The sequence below is a fragment of the Lepeophtheirus salmonis genome, chromosome Z (genome assembly GCF_016086655.4).
Source record: "Lepeophtheirus salmonis chromosome Z, UVic_Lsal_1.4, whole genome shotgun sequence".
Taxonomy (NCBI): domain Eukaryota; kingdom Metazoa; phylum Arthropoda; class Copepoda; order Siphonostomatoida; family Caligidae; genus Lepeophtheirus; species Lepeophtheirus salmonis.
In genome coordinates, this window is record NC_092584.1 from 20879887 (window position 1) to 20897796 (window position 17910).

Consider the following 17910-nt stretch of genomic DNA (forward strand, 5'->3'; position numbering starts at 1 on the left):
ATAATGTGCTAATGAAGTTCAATTTGAGTACAGAGTGCTATAAAGTTTAATAGTACTTTATAATCACCTTCCAAAGTAAAATTGTCAAGCGTTGACGTTCTGCAATTTGAAAAACGTGTGAGAACAATAATCTATATTATAAATATGAATATGTTTAAATCTACTATATTACATTGAAAGATCATTATTCAAAACCTTGAAATAACTACAGACTTACTAATTCTTTACAACATTTTATAAGTTTTTTTTTCTTACTCAAATAAACTTTCTGAACAGTTCCAAGCGTTTCTGTTTTGGGTAACAGCTGTAAAATTTAACAAATCTTATATAAATGTGATTTTTTATACGACTACTGACTGCTACAATTGTTAAATATATTTAAATAATAGTAAATACTGGGTGTGATACAATGGTCTCCTTTTTTTAGAAGACAAGTTTTTGTTTTTTTTGCTTCTCCTTAAATAACTTTTAATTGAGAGTTTATTATGAGATAGTTATTGTATTGAATATTTAATTAGAACCATTTCTTGTTTTATAGATTTGGATGATTAGAAAATTAGTTTTTGGAGATTTTGAAGAGGTTTTAAATAGGTTGGTTTCACTGAAATACATAAAGTTTTCAACTATCCAATTTGAACAAATTATTCCAATTTAAAATTCATTTATAACGCAAAATCTTATAGCATCACGTATATCTATGTAGCACTTTTATCTATGGAGTTATTATAGCTCAAATAATTTGATATAATTTTAATTTGATAAATTTCCAATTATGAAAATGAATTGAAAAAATCTTTTTTTTTAAATTAAAAAATAAAGGGATTAACTGATTTTCATTAATAGCACTAATAATAAATAGCAAAATTGCTAAAGTTTCACTTAATAAAGTATAATGTCCAAGAATTTTTTGGTATTGTTTACTCTCGAAGGAAAATACACGTTCCTCACTACTCCAACAGATGTTCGAAAAAACTTTTGCAGCCTGATTGCCACGCACATCAAAAAAGGAAGCTCTCTCACCTTGATACATCTTGTCAAATATTCTCGTGCTGAATCAATCAAACTTCAAGTATTTGAGGCAAAACGTGCTAAAAGCGTCTTGGGACTCTCCTACAAAAAGCAACTTGTACAATTTGCTTGTACAAGCTACCAAAACCTCAACTCGTACACAGTAAACGATTTATTTTATTGGACAAATTATCAAATTATCAGACAGAAAGGACAAACTCCGATTTTTGGAATGAATTTTTGTATAATCATTTGTACATATTTATTTGAATCATTAAATTATCTCAAAACATGTTTTAGTAGGTAAATGCAACAGATTTATAGACCATCAAACAAAAAATAAAAAAAGACAAAAATCACATACATATACACAAACTTTTGTGTATGTCATAAAAAAGTATTTTTATTGTTTGGCCATCTGTCTAATTGAATTAAGTTTTGGATATGTGTATGTATTGTACATGTAGCCTTGTGGGGGTAGCTGATATATGTTTCATAGACAAACAAAGAACTGTGATTTTTGTCACTATATAAAATTGTACATCATGGATGTTTGTGTATCAGATATTTTATTTAGAAATTTAAGGAATGTTCTGACAAATTTCATTTGTAATTATCCAGGTAAAGAAAATAAAATGGACGGATGGTGAAATAAAGTACCAATAAAAAAAAGAAAAAAAAGCGTTCGAAAGAAAATTATTTTAATAAAATTAAAACATAAAAAAAAAAATCCAAAAAACTATAAAACTCAACTTAAATAGAAAGTAAAAAATAGCAATATATATATACTTTACTCACTTCTTTTCCGAGGGAATTTTTTGCATACACTGAAATTTTAAGCGTTTTTTTTTGTCCCATTATATATGTAGAATGTAAATATTGACAATACTGAAGCATTCATTTTAAAAAGTTTTTTTCCCCTTCAATGCTCAAAGTATATTCATATATTCACATACTTAAAAATCAATAAAACAAGTCATAAATCCCCCCCGTTTTGTAAGCTTTTATTGCCAAATTTTATACGGAATGTAGGCAAATTACAACTACTTTGTGAAGAGCAAGGTAATGACAAGTTTTATAGATATTTTATGTATCTCTTAGATGAAGAAAAATATGTATATTTGATCTTTTTAATGCTTACCATAGGTCATTTTAAGCACATATGCTTGTACATATGTAACGCAGTAATGAGAATGAATTTCTAATGTTTTTATGCTTTAGTATCATCCCTTGTCTTTTTTTTATTATTATTACTATATATATATATACAGTAATACTTTCGATTGCGAGTTAGACATTTGATTAATAAGTTGTTTGTCTTAATAGTTTCATTTATAAATATTTCTGTAGAGAGTATTTAGATTTTTTACTTACATAAAGCGCAATATAGGCTTTGAATCATCATTTTTATGGAAACCAAGAGCAATCAACTATAATATAGTTATACTTTTCAAAAATTACAGAAAATATACTTTGATTAATTTTGTCTTTGGTGATAACCAATTGTAAATATTGATCTCTAAAAATCTTGGTTTCAGATAAAGGTTCCTTGTTCAATCACAATAAACATCGACACAATCACAAATAGTGATTGTGTCGATGCATATTTATTGGGTTCAGTCCAGACTCAAGAACGGTCCTATCTATCCTTAGGTCAGTCGGTCCTTGGATTTTTTCATAGAAATATGGATTAAAATCATTTCAAAATATCTTGTAAAAAATACTCATATTTCCAATATGTATATTTCCAGTATAATACAAACATATTATGTTTTTACCTAGTCAACATATATAATTTATTGAATAATATAACAGAATAATTAATAAAAAGGAAAAACACCCTTTAAGACATCACGAAATATCGAAATATATATTCCAAGGACCAATCAGTGGGTCTAGACTATGGCCCTTAGTCCTAAATAATACCCGACATACAATATTTATAATTGCATACCTCAGACTCTGGGTAAGACTTATCTCTTAGAATATCGGTGTCCCGGGATTTATCAGGATTTTACAACTACTGATTTTTGCAGGAAATCACCATTAAACTATTTTACAATATAAGTTTAATTTGATTATATATTCCACAAACAACTTCCTCGTTCAAACTATGTTTTTTTTTCCTTTTTGTGGTTTGTATTGGATTACAAAATTTAATAAAAAATGTACCATTTGACTCTTAATTAAGCTAACTTACACACTTGTAATGATTAGGATAAATCTGAAAAATATTAGAATTGAGAATATATGTGTGGAACTAGCTAAAAATGTATCCGTTATTCTTAACGTATAATAAATAATACTTAAATTTCACAACCTTCATTATTTCCTAAGGTTCTCCTGATATTGTCAGGCTTGTGAGCGATCAGGGAAAAAATTGCAATCTGATCAAAAATTACGATCAGAAATTCACTGCGATATAGCGATATTCCGATGAGGGCCATTTGCGATCAGCGATCCAATCAATTTAATTGCAATTCAAAAATACAATTTCTTTAAACCTATATATATATATATATATACATATACGTTTTTAACTTAATTAAACGATACACCTTTTTCAGATGTATTTATTTATAAATAATTTACAATAATGAAATACAAAGTATATGTAGAGAAAAAATAAAATATTGTCTGCCGGCGAATAATGAAATATCTATATAAATCTCTTCTCGTCTAGTTTTCTTTTTTTTGTATTTTAAAGGATCTATTTCACAAAGTTGTCCTCTCTCGGCCTCCATCTAGTTCTTCTCAGGATCTGTTTGACCTTTGAGAAAAAACGCTCCCTTCTGGCACTGCTATTTATAAATATCGACCAAAATCCCTTCCCAAGACATATATAGGGATCGATACCAATTCAAGACTGAGATTATAAAGTTTGAGACGAAAATCAAGACCGAGACCAGTATTATTAGTTGGAGACCCAGACTGAGTCTAATTGACCCAATACCAAGATTTTGATGTTTTGAGACCAAGACTATACCAAATCGATAAAAAACCAGTCTCAAGAGCTGTCTCAATATAAATAGCAGTCTGAAGAAACCACAGCACTATCAGATGACATGTAATTTTGTACAATTTGATCAGATCTCGATTGTTTGCTATTTCTGTTGCCATTTAAAGCTCAGAAACAATTGCAATACTGCAATCAGCGATAAAATATCGCCATATTGCAATTGATTGCCGATCAGAAAAAAACGTAATCTCGTAATTAACAAATGCTTTTAATGCCACCCTGCTTTAATTTACAAATGTTTTTAATGCCACCCTGCTTAATCACAATATCCTAGGAAAGGAAAACCCTGAATTCTTTGTAACTTGGTTAGCAAAAGTGATTTGAAATATCATTGCAAATTAGAGATCCCGGCAAACTCTGGAATTTTATAAATACTGTCAAATTAATATAATTTATTTTATATTCTAAGAAAAACACCTAAACATGATTCAAGCCTTACTCATACACATATCAGTAAAAGATTCAAATGCATCCTAATTTTTTTCTTAGATTAGAAGGTGAAGCTTTAATTAGATATACATTTGTGGAGTTGTGTATATAAGTCATTCGTTATGTAATATTTTTTTGTCGATGCACATCGTAGTGCATCATTTTGCAGTGCATAAATCGTTAAAAACTTTATCTTAAGTGAATCTTCAATATATATTTAACTTTTTGTTGAGTAGAAATACACAAAGGATGCTTTTAATATGAAATAATTAAATTTGAAATATATGAAAAGATATATTTTTTCTCGGGAATTGCTTTTAAAATCTTCCATATAATTTAAGGAACATGTATATTTCAATTGATTTCCCAAAATTAATTCAGCAATTCACAAATCTGTTGCTCTTACATGTAGAGGGAGTCCATAGTGAAGTATATCACTCAAACCAACCACCTCTAGCTTCAACCAAAGTCTTCAATCTGACACAGGCCTGGATGAGGAACTCTTGTCCATATTGGCTACTGTCTCGAGAATGGAACCCCAAAAGGAATCAAATGTATTATGGGCACGTTAATTGAACTTTCTCACCATGTTAGCTTAATATTTAATTAGGCAATTAGCATGATTAAGGATGATTAACATACACTCTCTAACGCCCATTCCCTTCCTTGTTATATAGTTAATTCATAAGGTGTCAACATTGTTGGCACATAGTAGTCCAATGGTCCAGATTTGACGATCTAGGAGGGCAAATATTATTTGCCTTTCGCTTCAGGAAGTATGGATTGCGTTTTTTGTTCTCAGAATAAATGAGTATTTGTTGGAGATGTTCCCGGTCCATCAGACACCTTAATAGGCTTGGCAACATCGTAAAAAGTTTATTTAGACAACTTTGTAAACTAAATCATTTACTTGTGCATATGTCTGGCACGGATGCATACTACATGGCATCAGAGGACATCTCAACTATTTTGTATTTTTTCTTATACAGTTTTGTAAGTTGAATCTGATGAGCACACTTTCATAAACATAGATCTAAGGGTTCCTAAAATATTGAGATCTACATTTGTTCCTGATTTAAAGTTCTCAGCCTGCATAGTTTGTATATAATGATCACTTTCCATGTGCAAATTTATCTAACTAATACAATTGAAAAAATTTATTCACATAATGTGACCGAACTATTTATGAATTCCAAAGGTATTTAATATCTTTTCACCGTATGAAATTGAAATGTTGGTTAAAACTTGGGGAGGGGGGGGGGCTTAATCGGTCTTGGACCAAGTCCCAACAAAGAAAACTTCATATCGTCACCACATAGTAGTTAGTACATTTAAAAAGTAAGAACAGAGTTAATTTCTTAATCGCTATAAGGATGTTACTCGTAATCTAAGCTATATACTGCATATTCACACATATATGTCTATTAAACAAATGTTATCTTTTATACTTGATTAGAAGAGATTAACATGGTTTAATAAGGCAGTTAACTTATAAATATATTTTTCAATCTGTCAGTTTTATATTACAAGGGCATTTTGAATCAATTAGGTCACTAGCATTAACCGTTATGAAGACACACACTCCCAATCATCCAAATCCTTATATGGTATTTTCTCAAAACGTCAGCATTGTTTATTTTGGCCATCTTGGGAGGCTAAAAGCACAATTATTATAAGAAATATGAAATAAAAAATCCATCCTTTATATTTATGAAAAATGTACATATTTGGATTTGAAATGGAATCAACAAAAAAAAAAACATTTAAGCTGTAATTGTCTATCAAAAATAGCAAGTGGGACATTCGCTATAATAAAAATTAAAACACTGTATGATTTTAGCAAACTTATCAAAACAAATTTGGTGTTTTCTTCGATTGCTGAAAAAGGCTTGAAATGTAAAAAAAAAAAAAAGTCTGAATTATACCGGTTAGATCCAAGTTTCCTGATTTTTTTTTTTTTTTTGAGTGGAAACACTAATGATGGATTACAATTTTAAGATTAAATGCCTTAAGAATTAGTAGAACTGAACGATTAAATCCCATTTTTACCGTAGAATTTAAAAAAAATGCGTTTTGTTTATAAGCCTGCAAATATCCTATATTTTTTTCAGTGCTTATCGAAGTTTTTTAATGTGCCAAAAAATAATTATATTTTATTAATTTGAATATCCTTGATAGCATTTTGAAAAGGCTTCATTAACTTTTTTTTGGTTTTTTTTAGAGGGGAAGAGGCTCAAGAACACCCATTCCGAACAAAAGATGGAACTAGCGAAGTCAATGATCAAAATTTATTCGCAATTTGTCGATTTTATTTTGAAAAAACAGGAATATCCCCAAAATGGTGTTGCCTTAAATTATGATACAGTTTGTCACGTCACCTAAAATAATATTTTGCTTAAGGTAAATTGCTTTCTAATTATCAACATACCCAGCCCCCTCTCAAAAAAAATAGCTAGTGACATCATTTATCAAGATTTTTTCGAAACTTATCCATTTTAGTTTTTAAAAATATCACCTTCCCACAAAAAGCTTTGACTTTATTTATGATACAGTTTGTGACGTCAGAAAAAAATGATATATAGCAAAAGCAAAGTAGTTTACTATTTATCTATATAATACATTATAACTATCGATATAAATAAAATATAAACTGATATTGAATCATATCGCTAGATCTGTAAGGATAAAAGAACGTTTCCATGAATGTTTTTTTTTTTATGTATTACATTAAAATGTAAATAAGATTTTTGACGTTTCATTTTGATGGATATTTCTTAGAGTAGTAGAAACCCACTGGTTTTTCTTTTTCTTTTTTTTTCTTCAGAGTATCTCTACATAAGCCGTAGAGTTATATTAATATCTATATAGTCCTATGTTGTAAAATCAACCGGCTTCTTATCAAAGAAGATGCGCGCTCGTTCACTACGCTCTCGCGGAAAATATACGGAGTGAGGGGGGGTTCAGAACCATAGCCTTTAGTTACATTTTGTACGTATATCGGGGTAGAACGCATCTCGTGTTTAATACATAAAGATTTGAATATATACATGTGTTATTAAAATCTGTGTCAAAAATGATACATATTTGATAGAAAATATACATATATTCATATTAAATAGAAAGTATACATTTGAATACACAAATATATTTTATATTTAAATATTCAAATAATAGCAAACAATATTAAAAAGAAATAAAATAAAATACAAAACTGTGGAATAAATATTCTGGAAAACCTAAATACCAATACTTAAAGTGAAAACCATGAAGAGTGTGTTGTCAATCATATTTCTTCTCCTTGGGCTATATTCTGAAGGTAAGAACTCTAAATCATATTCATAACAAAAATTGTTGGTCTATTGTGTAAGAAAAAAATAATATATTAAGACATATATGTTATATTATTTTTAAGGACATGGAAGCTGTAGTACATGTATATTATTTAGAGGAGTTTATTTCGAGACAGCTCAAGGGGATGAAGATATCTTACAAAGTGTATATCATGTATTTTCCCTACAAAATTTGGCCACGGAATATGAAAAAGAAACTTTTCAAACGTTATATATTTATATTTAATAGAAAATTCATTTATTCCGGATTTTCATAATTTATAAGCCTACATACATAATATTAAACAAAAAATTATTACCTATTTTTTTATTATTGGGAATCACAAATTACTCATGTATAAAAATAAATCAAATCACATTTTAAGACAATATTGTTTCGTACTTTTACAAAAATCAAATAAGCCATAGCAAAGAGTCTTATAATCAAAAAATTTCTCTAAGGATCTTAGTTACTATATATGTGAAAGTAATTTTTGATAGATTACTTTTCATTATATATCCTACCCCCTTTGATATATATTGATCCTTTGAATATTAAAATTTTTGAGCTTTTGGCTATTTATTAAGACTTTTTTTATATACTCCTAGTCATTATGGCTTTTTTTCTTCTTATAACAGCTATTAAAAATTACATTTTTTCTGAAAAAAACGTGGTTTTAATATCTTTTTTTATTTATGGGATAATACATTTGCTATTCTACTAAAAGATCATTAGTCAGAATTTGCATTTTCTCTGTTTAATAATCCATTAATTACATATTTGTAATTTCATGCGTGAAGTTGTGAGAAAACAAATGATCAAACTTCTCAAATTGTGGGCTCCAAAAATTTATGTATCAAATATGATAAAAATGACGTTATATGGCTATGAGTCTTAAACTTCTTTCTTGAGGAGTATTTCCCAAATTATCGATATTAAGAGTCTCCAAATCTTACACAAAATTATGACATTTGATAAAAATTTATTGGGCAGTTATTTAAGTAGCCCATTAAGACCGTATTCGATCAGTCCTGAATGGGTAGAGTTTCTTTTCTTTCTATACTCCTTAGAGTAATAATATCCTTCATTTTCTGGAAAATAATATTTTGTTATACTGATAGTGTTTGACACTCTGGTATAGGTATTCAAAAATTAAATTATCCAGGGTCTTGATGTACGTTTAAGTTTCGATTGGTTAAAAAAAACTATAACAGATACTCCATAAATAAACATAGACCGTCGATATATTGTTTACACATAAATGCCTTCAAGATATTGGATCAGGTCTCATTAGGTTATAGGCAATAATTTATTACATACTTTTAAAGTTGTTTAAAAGCATGAATGCTTTAATAGGACTGTAGATATATAGTGGATACCTGGAAGTCAGGAAACGCTCAACAGTTTGACTGTTTTGAAAAAATAAGTTTTTATAAATTAAATAAATAGTGAAAAAAGTTGTCAATTTCGTAACACTCAATTGATTGTTGCCTTATTCATTTCTATATTTATTGTAATAGCTAAAAAAAAAACTACTTTTAAAATGATAATTACTTTACGTACCACCTGTTTTCTTTTATTTTCTTTTTGAGTTGACTTATTTACATAGGCAGGAGTTTAATGAATACAGGAAGGTTATTTACCTTATGCAATGATGAGAACATCCCATGATGTTGATCAAAAAGAATATATAACAGCAATTATAAGCTGTATAAAGACTTCCGACGACCCTATAAGTGTGGCATTCATGTGAAATGCTCATAAACATTAATCATAAGAAAAATTTATTTAAAAGTTTTTCGTATTTTTTTTACAAATGTATTAATAGAATTGATACATTTTTCAAATTCTTTCTGTATGAATAAAATAAAAATCTATTAGATACTGGGGGTGGAACCTCGAGCAAATCTGGTATTTTGACGTATGGATAAAGAAGGTAACAACGCACTCTTGTTTAATCAATACACACATAGAAAATAAATGATATTTTTAACACAGTGTACAAAAAAGGCGTTATTATGAAAAAAATAATATTTTTTTCTTACATAATCTGCTCAAACCAAAAATAAGTGTATATTATAATTCAAATGCATATTATAAATCTTTCAACAATAACAACAAAAAATACCCGCGTAGAGTCATTATATAAAACTCTACGTTATTTATCACGAAAAAGATACATAGATTGATTTCAAGTTGACTTGCCAAAAAAACAAAATAACAGATACCAAAATTGTTTGGACCTTGGCAAATGGATGATATTGTCCATTAAATAAAGCGTCAGTCGTGGGTCATTACATTTATAAAACAGGGAGGATATATTCCTTGTATTAGTATATAGGTTAGTTATTTATGGGCAAAAGTTACTCCTTTGTCAGGAGAAACACGAAATGGTTGAAAAATAGGGAAATTATAGGTATCTACGCAATAAATAAATGTTTAGCCATCAACTTAAAAGCAAGCTGGAATTTTTTTTTTTTTTTTTTTTTTTTTTGCAAAATTAAGCCAGGATACCGTTCGTAATGTCTGACAAATTATCATCCATTTAAATCCATATCCCACTTAAAAGGGCAACAATTTCTCGTCACAATGAAAGAATTAGAAATTGATAGATGTTATTTTAAAGGAGCCATATTATTCAATTACTTCATTCAAATGAAGATTCTAAATTATTTACTTTGATATCTCAATTCATTCCATAAATTTGAATACAAAGCCGATAACTGATTGAAATATGCCTATGTAATTTTGGGCTGTATGATATACAAAAACTAAATTAGGAATTCTTTTTTTTTTTTTCATGATTTTTGTTCAAGATTATTTTTCTGTGTTAATTCACCTCATGTCTCGTATTACAAAGTACTTCTTTAAGGAGTGTTCATTCTCAATTTGTCTTTTATTTGTGTGATATTTTTTTTATTTTTACTTTAATCATTTGAAAAAGGTATCATTATAAAATTTCGAGTTTGACAATCAATTATCACTCTCTTGACTTAATAACTACTAAGAATTTGTCAGTTATCTTTAGCAAAGTTTAACTAAGACAATGAACATCTGTTTTCCACATATTTGACTATGATCAAAAGAAATTATTCATGCTTAAATATATTATAAAAAAGGATCAGCATAGACTAGAAGCATTTGCCTTAGTTGTTCATAAATAATAATTTTTAGTTTACAATGTTGTTCGTAATATACACTTTTTGACTCTATAATCAAACTTGATTTAATTATAATAATTATCCAAAAATAAAAGAAGTAGAAATAAAAACCATGAGAATACAATGAAGAATTACAAATTACGCAGCTTTAAGATGGATTGTGATGTATTGCAAAAAAAAAAAAAAAAAAAAAAAAAAAAAAAAAGTGAATGGAAAGATTTCACAATCAGATCTATTCATAAGTTTCCAATAACATTTTCTTATTATAATACAATATATATATTATATAAAGGAGAAAAAATCATTTTTTGTGTTAGATGATTTTATTTCAATGACGGATTCCTTTGCATCACTCCTATGCAGACGTTTTTTTATGTACATATTTTTTTTTGCAAAATTTGCAAAATACAACTAACCTGATGATACACGCCTCACTTTATTAGACTATAACTTTATTAGTCAAGAAAATCAAGTATATTCTACTATATAACAACGAAATAATAATTAACTAATAATTTTATCATCTTCAAAATCCGTCAATTTGAAGAGTGTTCTTACTTGAGGAGTATTTTTATATATAGTAATTATTATTTATGGCCTTCCGTCTTGCTTGCATGACAATTAACAGTTTCTAAATTGACTATTTATAGGTGAATATCCTTTTTGAATTAAATGTTTTATTAGACTTTTATTTGTCTACTACAAATGACTTAAGTCATTTTTTAATTCTTACTTATAATTATGTGCATAAGATGTAATAATTAATATTTTTACAAAAAAAAAGAGGTTAATTATCCATTATATTAATAAAACGATGGTGCGTCAACATAATTGCAATCTTGAGCAGAAATGTTGAAGCTTAAAAAAAAACAGAAATACATTAAAATATGAATATTCATTTTAGATATTTCGATCTGTTATGGGCTTTATTTTCGACTTTTTTTATTCGTGGAATACCAAAAAATATTACCAATAAAGAAACTTCATTTGTCTATAATATGGTTTTTATTTATGGTTTAATAATCCATTTTTAAATTAATCACTAATAATCTAAAAATTATTGAATGAAAAGTTATAAGATATAATTTGTTTAAAAGGATTTCAAAAGCTAATTTGGCAAAGAAATAGTCTGTTGATGAATTCGTCATTTTTTGGTATAACTTCTATACATTGATACTTTTATCCGTGCCAAAAAAAAAACCATATCCGTCAAGTACTGCCTTAAACACAATGGTAGTATAATCTCCTGTTTACTCATAGTATACTTACTTAAACAAGGTAATTAGTTCCTAATTAAGATAATGTGTTTATAATTAGTGCTTTAATAAAGATTGATACACTTTTTTCAAGTCTTTATTCATAAAAATCAAGTCCAAGGCTTATAATTGTGCAAACTGTAATTACTTTTCTTCGTAATGTATTAGACCTACTTCGAACTTTCTAAGCCAAAAAAAAAAAAGATGAAAATGAATGTGACGTATTTATTATTTTATAAGCGTATGTGCAAAAACCAAAATATATTCATTATGAGTCATGAGTTATGAATGAGACACGAATATTAATGTGACTCTGATTCATTAATTTTTGTTTTCGCCCCTAACAAAATGCTTAGATATGAATATTTAAATAAGAAACAAATTGACGCGAAAAAAACAAGATTTAGTAACTTATTTTTGTAGCAAATATATGTTATGTAGATAGGGCTGAGGCAGGTAGGAACGAAATGAAGATTTGAAGATAAAGGGTTAAACACATATAAAAATATATTTAGGCATAAAATCATTCTATGTAGTCATCATAAACCATTCTTCTTACAACATCTCAAAAGTATAGAAGGAGACTTTTTTAAACGGACTCAAAGTACATTTAAAACTAGTCAAATTTAAATGAGTTGACTAGTAAATTTGAAAGATTCAATTATCAGGGGCGTCTTCAAGGGATAGGCTGGAGGGGTATTAACCCCCCCCCCCAAAAAAAAAAATAAGGAATTTTTGCTTGTTAATAGAAAATTCAGGAAAATTATGCAGCAGAGCACAAAATTTTAGATGAAACTTTCTTAAAAAATTAACTTTTTGTCAATAATTTTGGATTTTTGAAATTTGTTCAAAAAATGTCAAATTTGAAATTGTATTTTCAGTGAATGGTTATGAGCTTTTGTATGATTTTCCATATAATAATATTTTTTTGTGAATTAATATTGATTTTACAATTTTTTTTCGAAAAGTTTTGATTTTTTTTCCAAAAAATTGCAACAAACAAAAGCCCTTCCAACGTTATATTTATGTATATAATCCTATGTATAATATCTATGTCATAGAAAATAGAAAAAGTTCTAAAAACTGATTTTTTTTGGCCTTGATGATCTTCACAGAACACTTTGTAACTGCTTAGCATGTGGCCCACAAGGTTTTTGACCCAAAATTGCTTAATGTGAACATAGAAGTTGTTCTTGGTCGTTCTTGAAACACTTAATTAGCCTTTCTCTTAACTATTTCTTACATGATAAAATCAAGGAAGTTCATATCTGGCGGAGATGAGGACCTGATTAAAAAAAAAAAAAAAAAAAAGACCGCTCTATCATTTGGACAAACGGACAGTTTGCCAAATGACCAAAAACTCTTTAGTAACAAGGATAATAATGTAAATCAAAATATATAAATATCTACGAGTAGGTACTGTTGAAAGCTAACAGCTTGATTAGTGTAGGCCTTGCAGACCCATAGCAGTAGATAGGTTTTCAAAAATTTCAAACAAAATTATTGGAGTCCAATATTTGAGAGGAATCAATGCTCCATTTCTTCACCTTTCAGCTTTCATACCCCTTCTCTCGTGCATTGCAAAAGAAGATACATCAAATGTTGCTTTTATTGAAACTATACACCTTTTATTATGATGTAAGTTGAAGCGTTAATCCGTTAAAAAAAGCGTTAAAGAGAGTAGTGATATTTCAAATTAAAAGTAAGGCAACAATTTAAATATTTGTATATTTAAGAAGATTTTTTTTTTTTTTTTGAATAATGATTACTATTTTTCGGTGTTGGTTTTTGTCCGTTTGCAGCATTTTATGTGAGATAAAGATCTCTCAAAGAAATATGGAGAAACAAAAAACGGTCATGACTAAGTAAAAATTTGATCGATTTCATCAATCTACATAAATATATATTTGTTTGTACATTCAATAACACACTTTAAAACAATCATTTTATTTATTTCAAATGTGTTTTTTGAGTTTCTTTTATCGCGATGAGATCCTTTATATATATATAAGTAAAAAAATTGCCGACAAATCCATTAACCGTTTATCTTTTAGGGGGGGATGAAAGACGTTTAATATTCATCTTTTTTACAACTTCAGATGCAGTCTTTAAAAAAATATATTCATTAGACTAATCCTATGTATTTGAGTAACCAAATGGTTAGTTCTAAAAATGAACTATTCTTAATACAATGATCCTACAATTTTTTAAAGCTGTTTTTGGGATTCCATTTTTTATAAAGAATTTTATGGTCTACTAATCTAATAAATTGTCCGTCGTTCAAACAAAGAAATAGTTATGTATATTTCATTTTCAAAGGAAGTAATTAAGTCCTTATTTCAACTTAAAGGCCAAGGAAAATTTAATTGAAAAAGGCATTACCTATATAAAAATTATAATATAGCGAAGGGGGTTAAAAAGTTCCCAAGTTTTTTTTCTGTAACCATAATAATCTGAGTATATACATATGTATATACTGTGTTCGAGCTGCAATTTGCATGAGTTTCAATTTCTTCATTTTAAAATAAATCATTTAATTACCATATTCCTTGTTCTGATAATCAACTATTAATTGATACAATCCTTTCATTTTGATCTAATAAAATGACCTGGTTATTATGTATGTATGAGTAATATAATACTTGGAATTACAACTTTATACTCTTCCAAAGAATACTTAAAATAATCAAAAATAAGACCAATTATAAATCCATCATTAGTTTAACTTTCAATAATTGTATGGCCCTCACCGCAAGTATTGTAAATTCTTCTCTAACATTTTGTTTTCTACTTGTACAATTTGCTTATACAAGTTACAACTTGTACAAAATATATATGAATACTAATTAATGACAAATTTATACAAATAGGTTACCATAAAACAAGAAATACAAATGGTTGTATCGAGTATAACGTGCATTGTTTTTCTTATTTTTCTTCATATAAAATTTCAAGTATTACATTCAGACGACTAAGTTATTACAAATATACTCATAATGACCTTAAATGTTAATTTCATTTTCATTTCATCACATTATCATGCCATTTAACAATTATTTTTATTCATACACTATGAAAATACACTTCAAAATTGGCATTTTTTCTTTTAAAACTAGTGCAGTTTAAAAATATGTAGAAATATAAATGCAATATTTTTTTATTCCATGTATGTATTTTTGTACACCAGTGTTGCAAAAAAAAATCACACTTCTAAGGCATTACATTTGATTATACACGTTTGCATTTGAACTTACATACTATGGTATACTTAAAGTAAGAGTTATATTTATAGAACATGTTCATTATAACTCAACACAAAAGTTGTTTGGTAGATTGCTTGTTTAATAATATGTGTGCTTAGGTAATGGGCATATTTTTTTGAAACACCTTCCGTTTGACATAATGTAAATGTTTTAAAGTGGCGATCAATATATAACTTTTTTTTTTTTGGAAAATCCTTAAATGAGAACTTGTTTTGTCCTTGTACATATAAATCATTTTTTTTATTTGTTGGAAAACTTTGAATGTTCATATACATTCATATACTTTGAGAAGTACGCAATGAAAATATGTTTTTACGGAGCAAGTGTATAATTAGTATTCAAATTGATCACACCCTCGTATTATCTACGTATATGTATATACAAATCTATCGAAATGTATCAATGTTAAGCGATGCATAAATGATGAAATCGAAAATTAAAGTGGTAATCCTGATAATTGATAAAATATTTTGAGGAAAAACGCTTAGCTGTCATAATGTTGTACTAGATCAGCGGCGAGGAGCCGGTAAAAACACAAATCTTACTCTGTTATAGCGAGGACATACAGACTGGAATTACTCCGATGTGGATCCTCGATTTTACTCCGAGTCCAACACGGAATGACACGAATAACTCATGGTTGCTCTCCGTCTTTTATGAGCTCACGCCCTTAGATGTTCGGTATTCAATAATTAAATATGAATGATAGTAACTTTTTAAAAAGTCAATTAAGGAGCCTGTTCAAATTAACCTTACAATAAGTCAATCCCACAAACTAGGGCTATTTTATATACCTCTGTTAATTTTCTACTTGAAAAGAAATAATTTTTGTCACTTTATCCTTTGATTTCTTATATTCATCCTGTGTCAATTATCATAACAATTACAATTTATCATATTTCTGGAGAAAAGAGTTGGAAGAAACATTACTACAAAAAAGTATAAAAAATATAGGGTTGCTTTTTTTTTGGCATCATGGTAGAGATGCTATGCAATGAAATAAAAAATACCTTTTTATTAAATTTTAATGTGACACTTGTGAAATTATATAATAAAAACAATTAAACAATAAATAATGGGTTGTCTTCATGCCACGAAAGATATTTTACAAACCTATAACTATACTCGTATGTTTACTATTTTTACGAGCCTCTTTTGTCACAAAAGAGTTGTAAACACTTTATTTTCCAAGTCTCAATGTTCTCATATTTGAAGTGAGCTGAGCATACATATGTAATGTAAATATAATATATATCATTTGCCATCTGCTCAAAAATGTAGTGGCGTCCGAAATAAACAGAAAAAAATTATGAAGAGTAGTAATACATAAGACATAAATCAGATATTATGTATTTCGTTATTTTTTATATACATCTAAGAAGGTATGTTAATAATGTGTGTATATTTCCTCTGGTGGACAGATGGACCTGACTCTACTATTTATTGACTTATTTGTTCATTGACGATGCTTGGCAATTGTTTACTTACATATATGAGACTAGGGGTAGTGCCCGGCATGGCTTGAAGAAATGAAACGTCGATGGTTAAAGTTCTATTCTAATAAAATAGAAGAATACTCCCTCAAAAAATCATTTGCGTTACTTAGCGTTTTTTATAAGCAGATCAACATGTAGTTATTTAATTCTTAAATTATATCTCCTCAAGAACAAAGGAATAACAATATCAGCTTGTTATTTAATGTGATGGACAAAGGGAGTATTTTAGTTTGTAGAACGCTCACTAGCTGCGCGTTACCTACAAACGCTAGTTTCTAAACCTTAATAACCTTAGTTTAAAGTCACAAACATTATTTAATGTTTTACCTTCCCTCTTCAAATTATTTTATTTAGATGCAAAAATGACATTAGAGATTAAATATATGAATACACAATGATGAAAATTCCCTATATTTTTTTTAGGGAGTCCGTTTTGATGGAATTGCTAATCTCAAGATTGATATTATCTTCTCCTATGCTGTTATCATTATTATTTAAAATCTGAGTAGTGTGCTTCCTTTTCTATTAAATTAAATTCTATTCAAAGCCTGATTGAACATTTGTATGTGCTAATAAAAGAAAAATAGTAATCTTGTGGATTTGTTGTGAAGGTATAATTATAAGTCATTGTTGGGCTCAGAGGAGAAAAATTGATATATGTAAGAGTGATTCTTGCAAATGTCCTTGTTCATTTACTTCACCTTATCTTCATTAGTCACAGTTACTCAAAGTTGATTTAATGAAAAATTATGATAGCTTAGATGCTTAAATGCCCAAAATAATAGTTTTCGTCACTATCTATTAGTGATAGGAAGATTTCGAAAAAAAATAAAAAATCTGACAGCAATCCTGATACAATTTCCGTAAAAATCCCCGACGCTGACTTCAAATCTTTAATATTTTAAACTATAGTTAAGAAATAAAATTAAAGTTTTTGGATTTTCTAGA

At 28.0% G+C, this 17910-nt stretch overlaps 1 protein-coding gene across 5 annotated transcripts in view; it reads left to right on the forward strand.

Annotated features, from left to right (window-relative positions):
- Positions 1-7433: 7433 nt before the first annotated feature.
- Positions 7434-17910, forward strand: part of LOC121130510 (synaptogenesis protein syg-1) — a 149417-nt gene continuing 138940 nt past the window's right edge. For all 5 annotated transcript variants that reach the window (XR_011783806.1, XR_011783805.1, XR_011783807.1 and 2 more), the window contains exon 1: positions 7434-7772. Coding sequence is in view for 2 of the 5 variants with exons in the window: in XM_040726246.2 (XP_040582180.2) it covers positions 7721-7772 (52 nt within the window). In the remaining 3 variants the exon portion in view is untranslated. The remainder of the gene's footprint in view (positions 7773-17910) is intronic.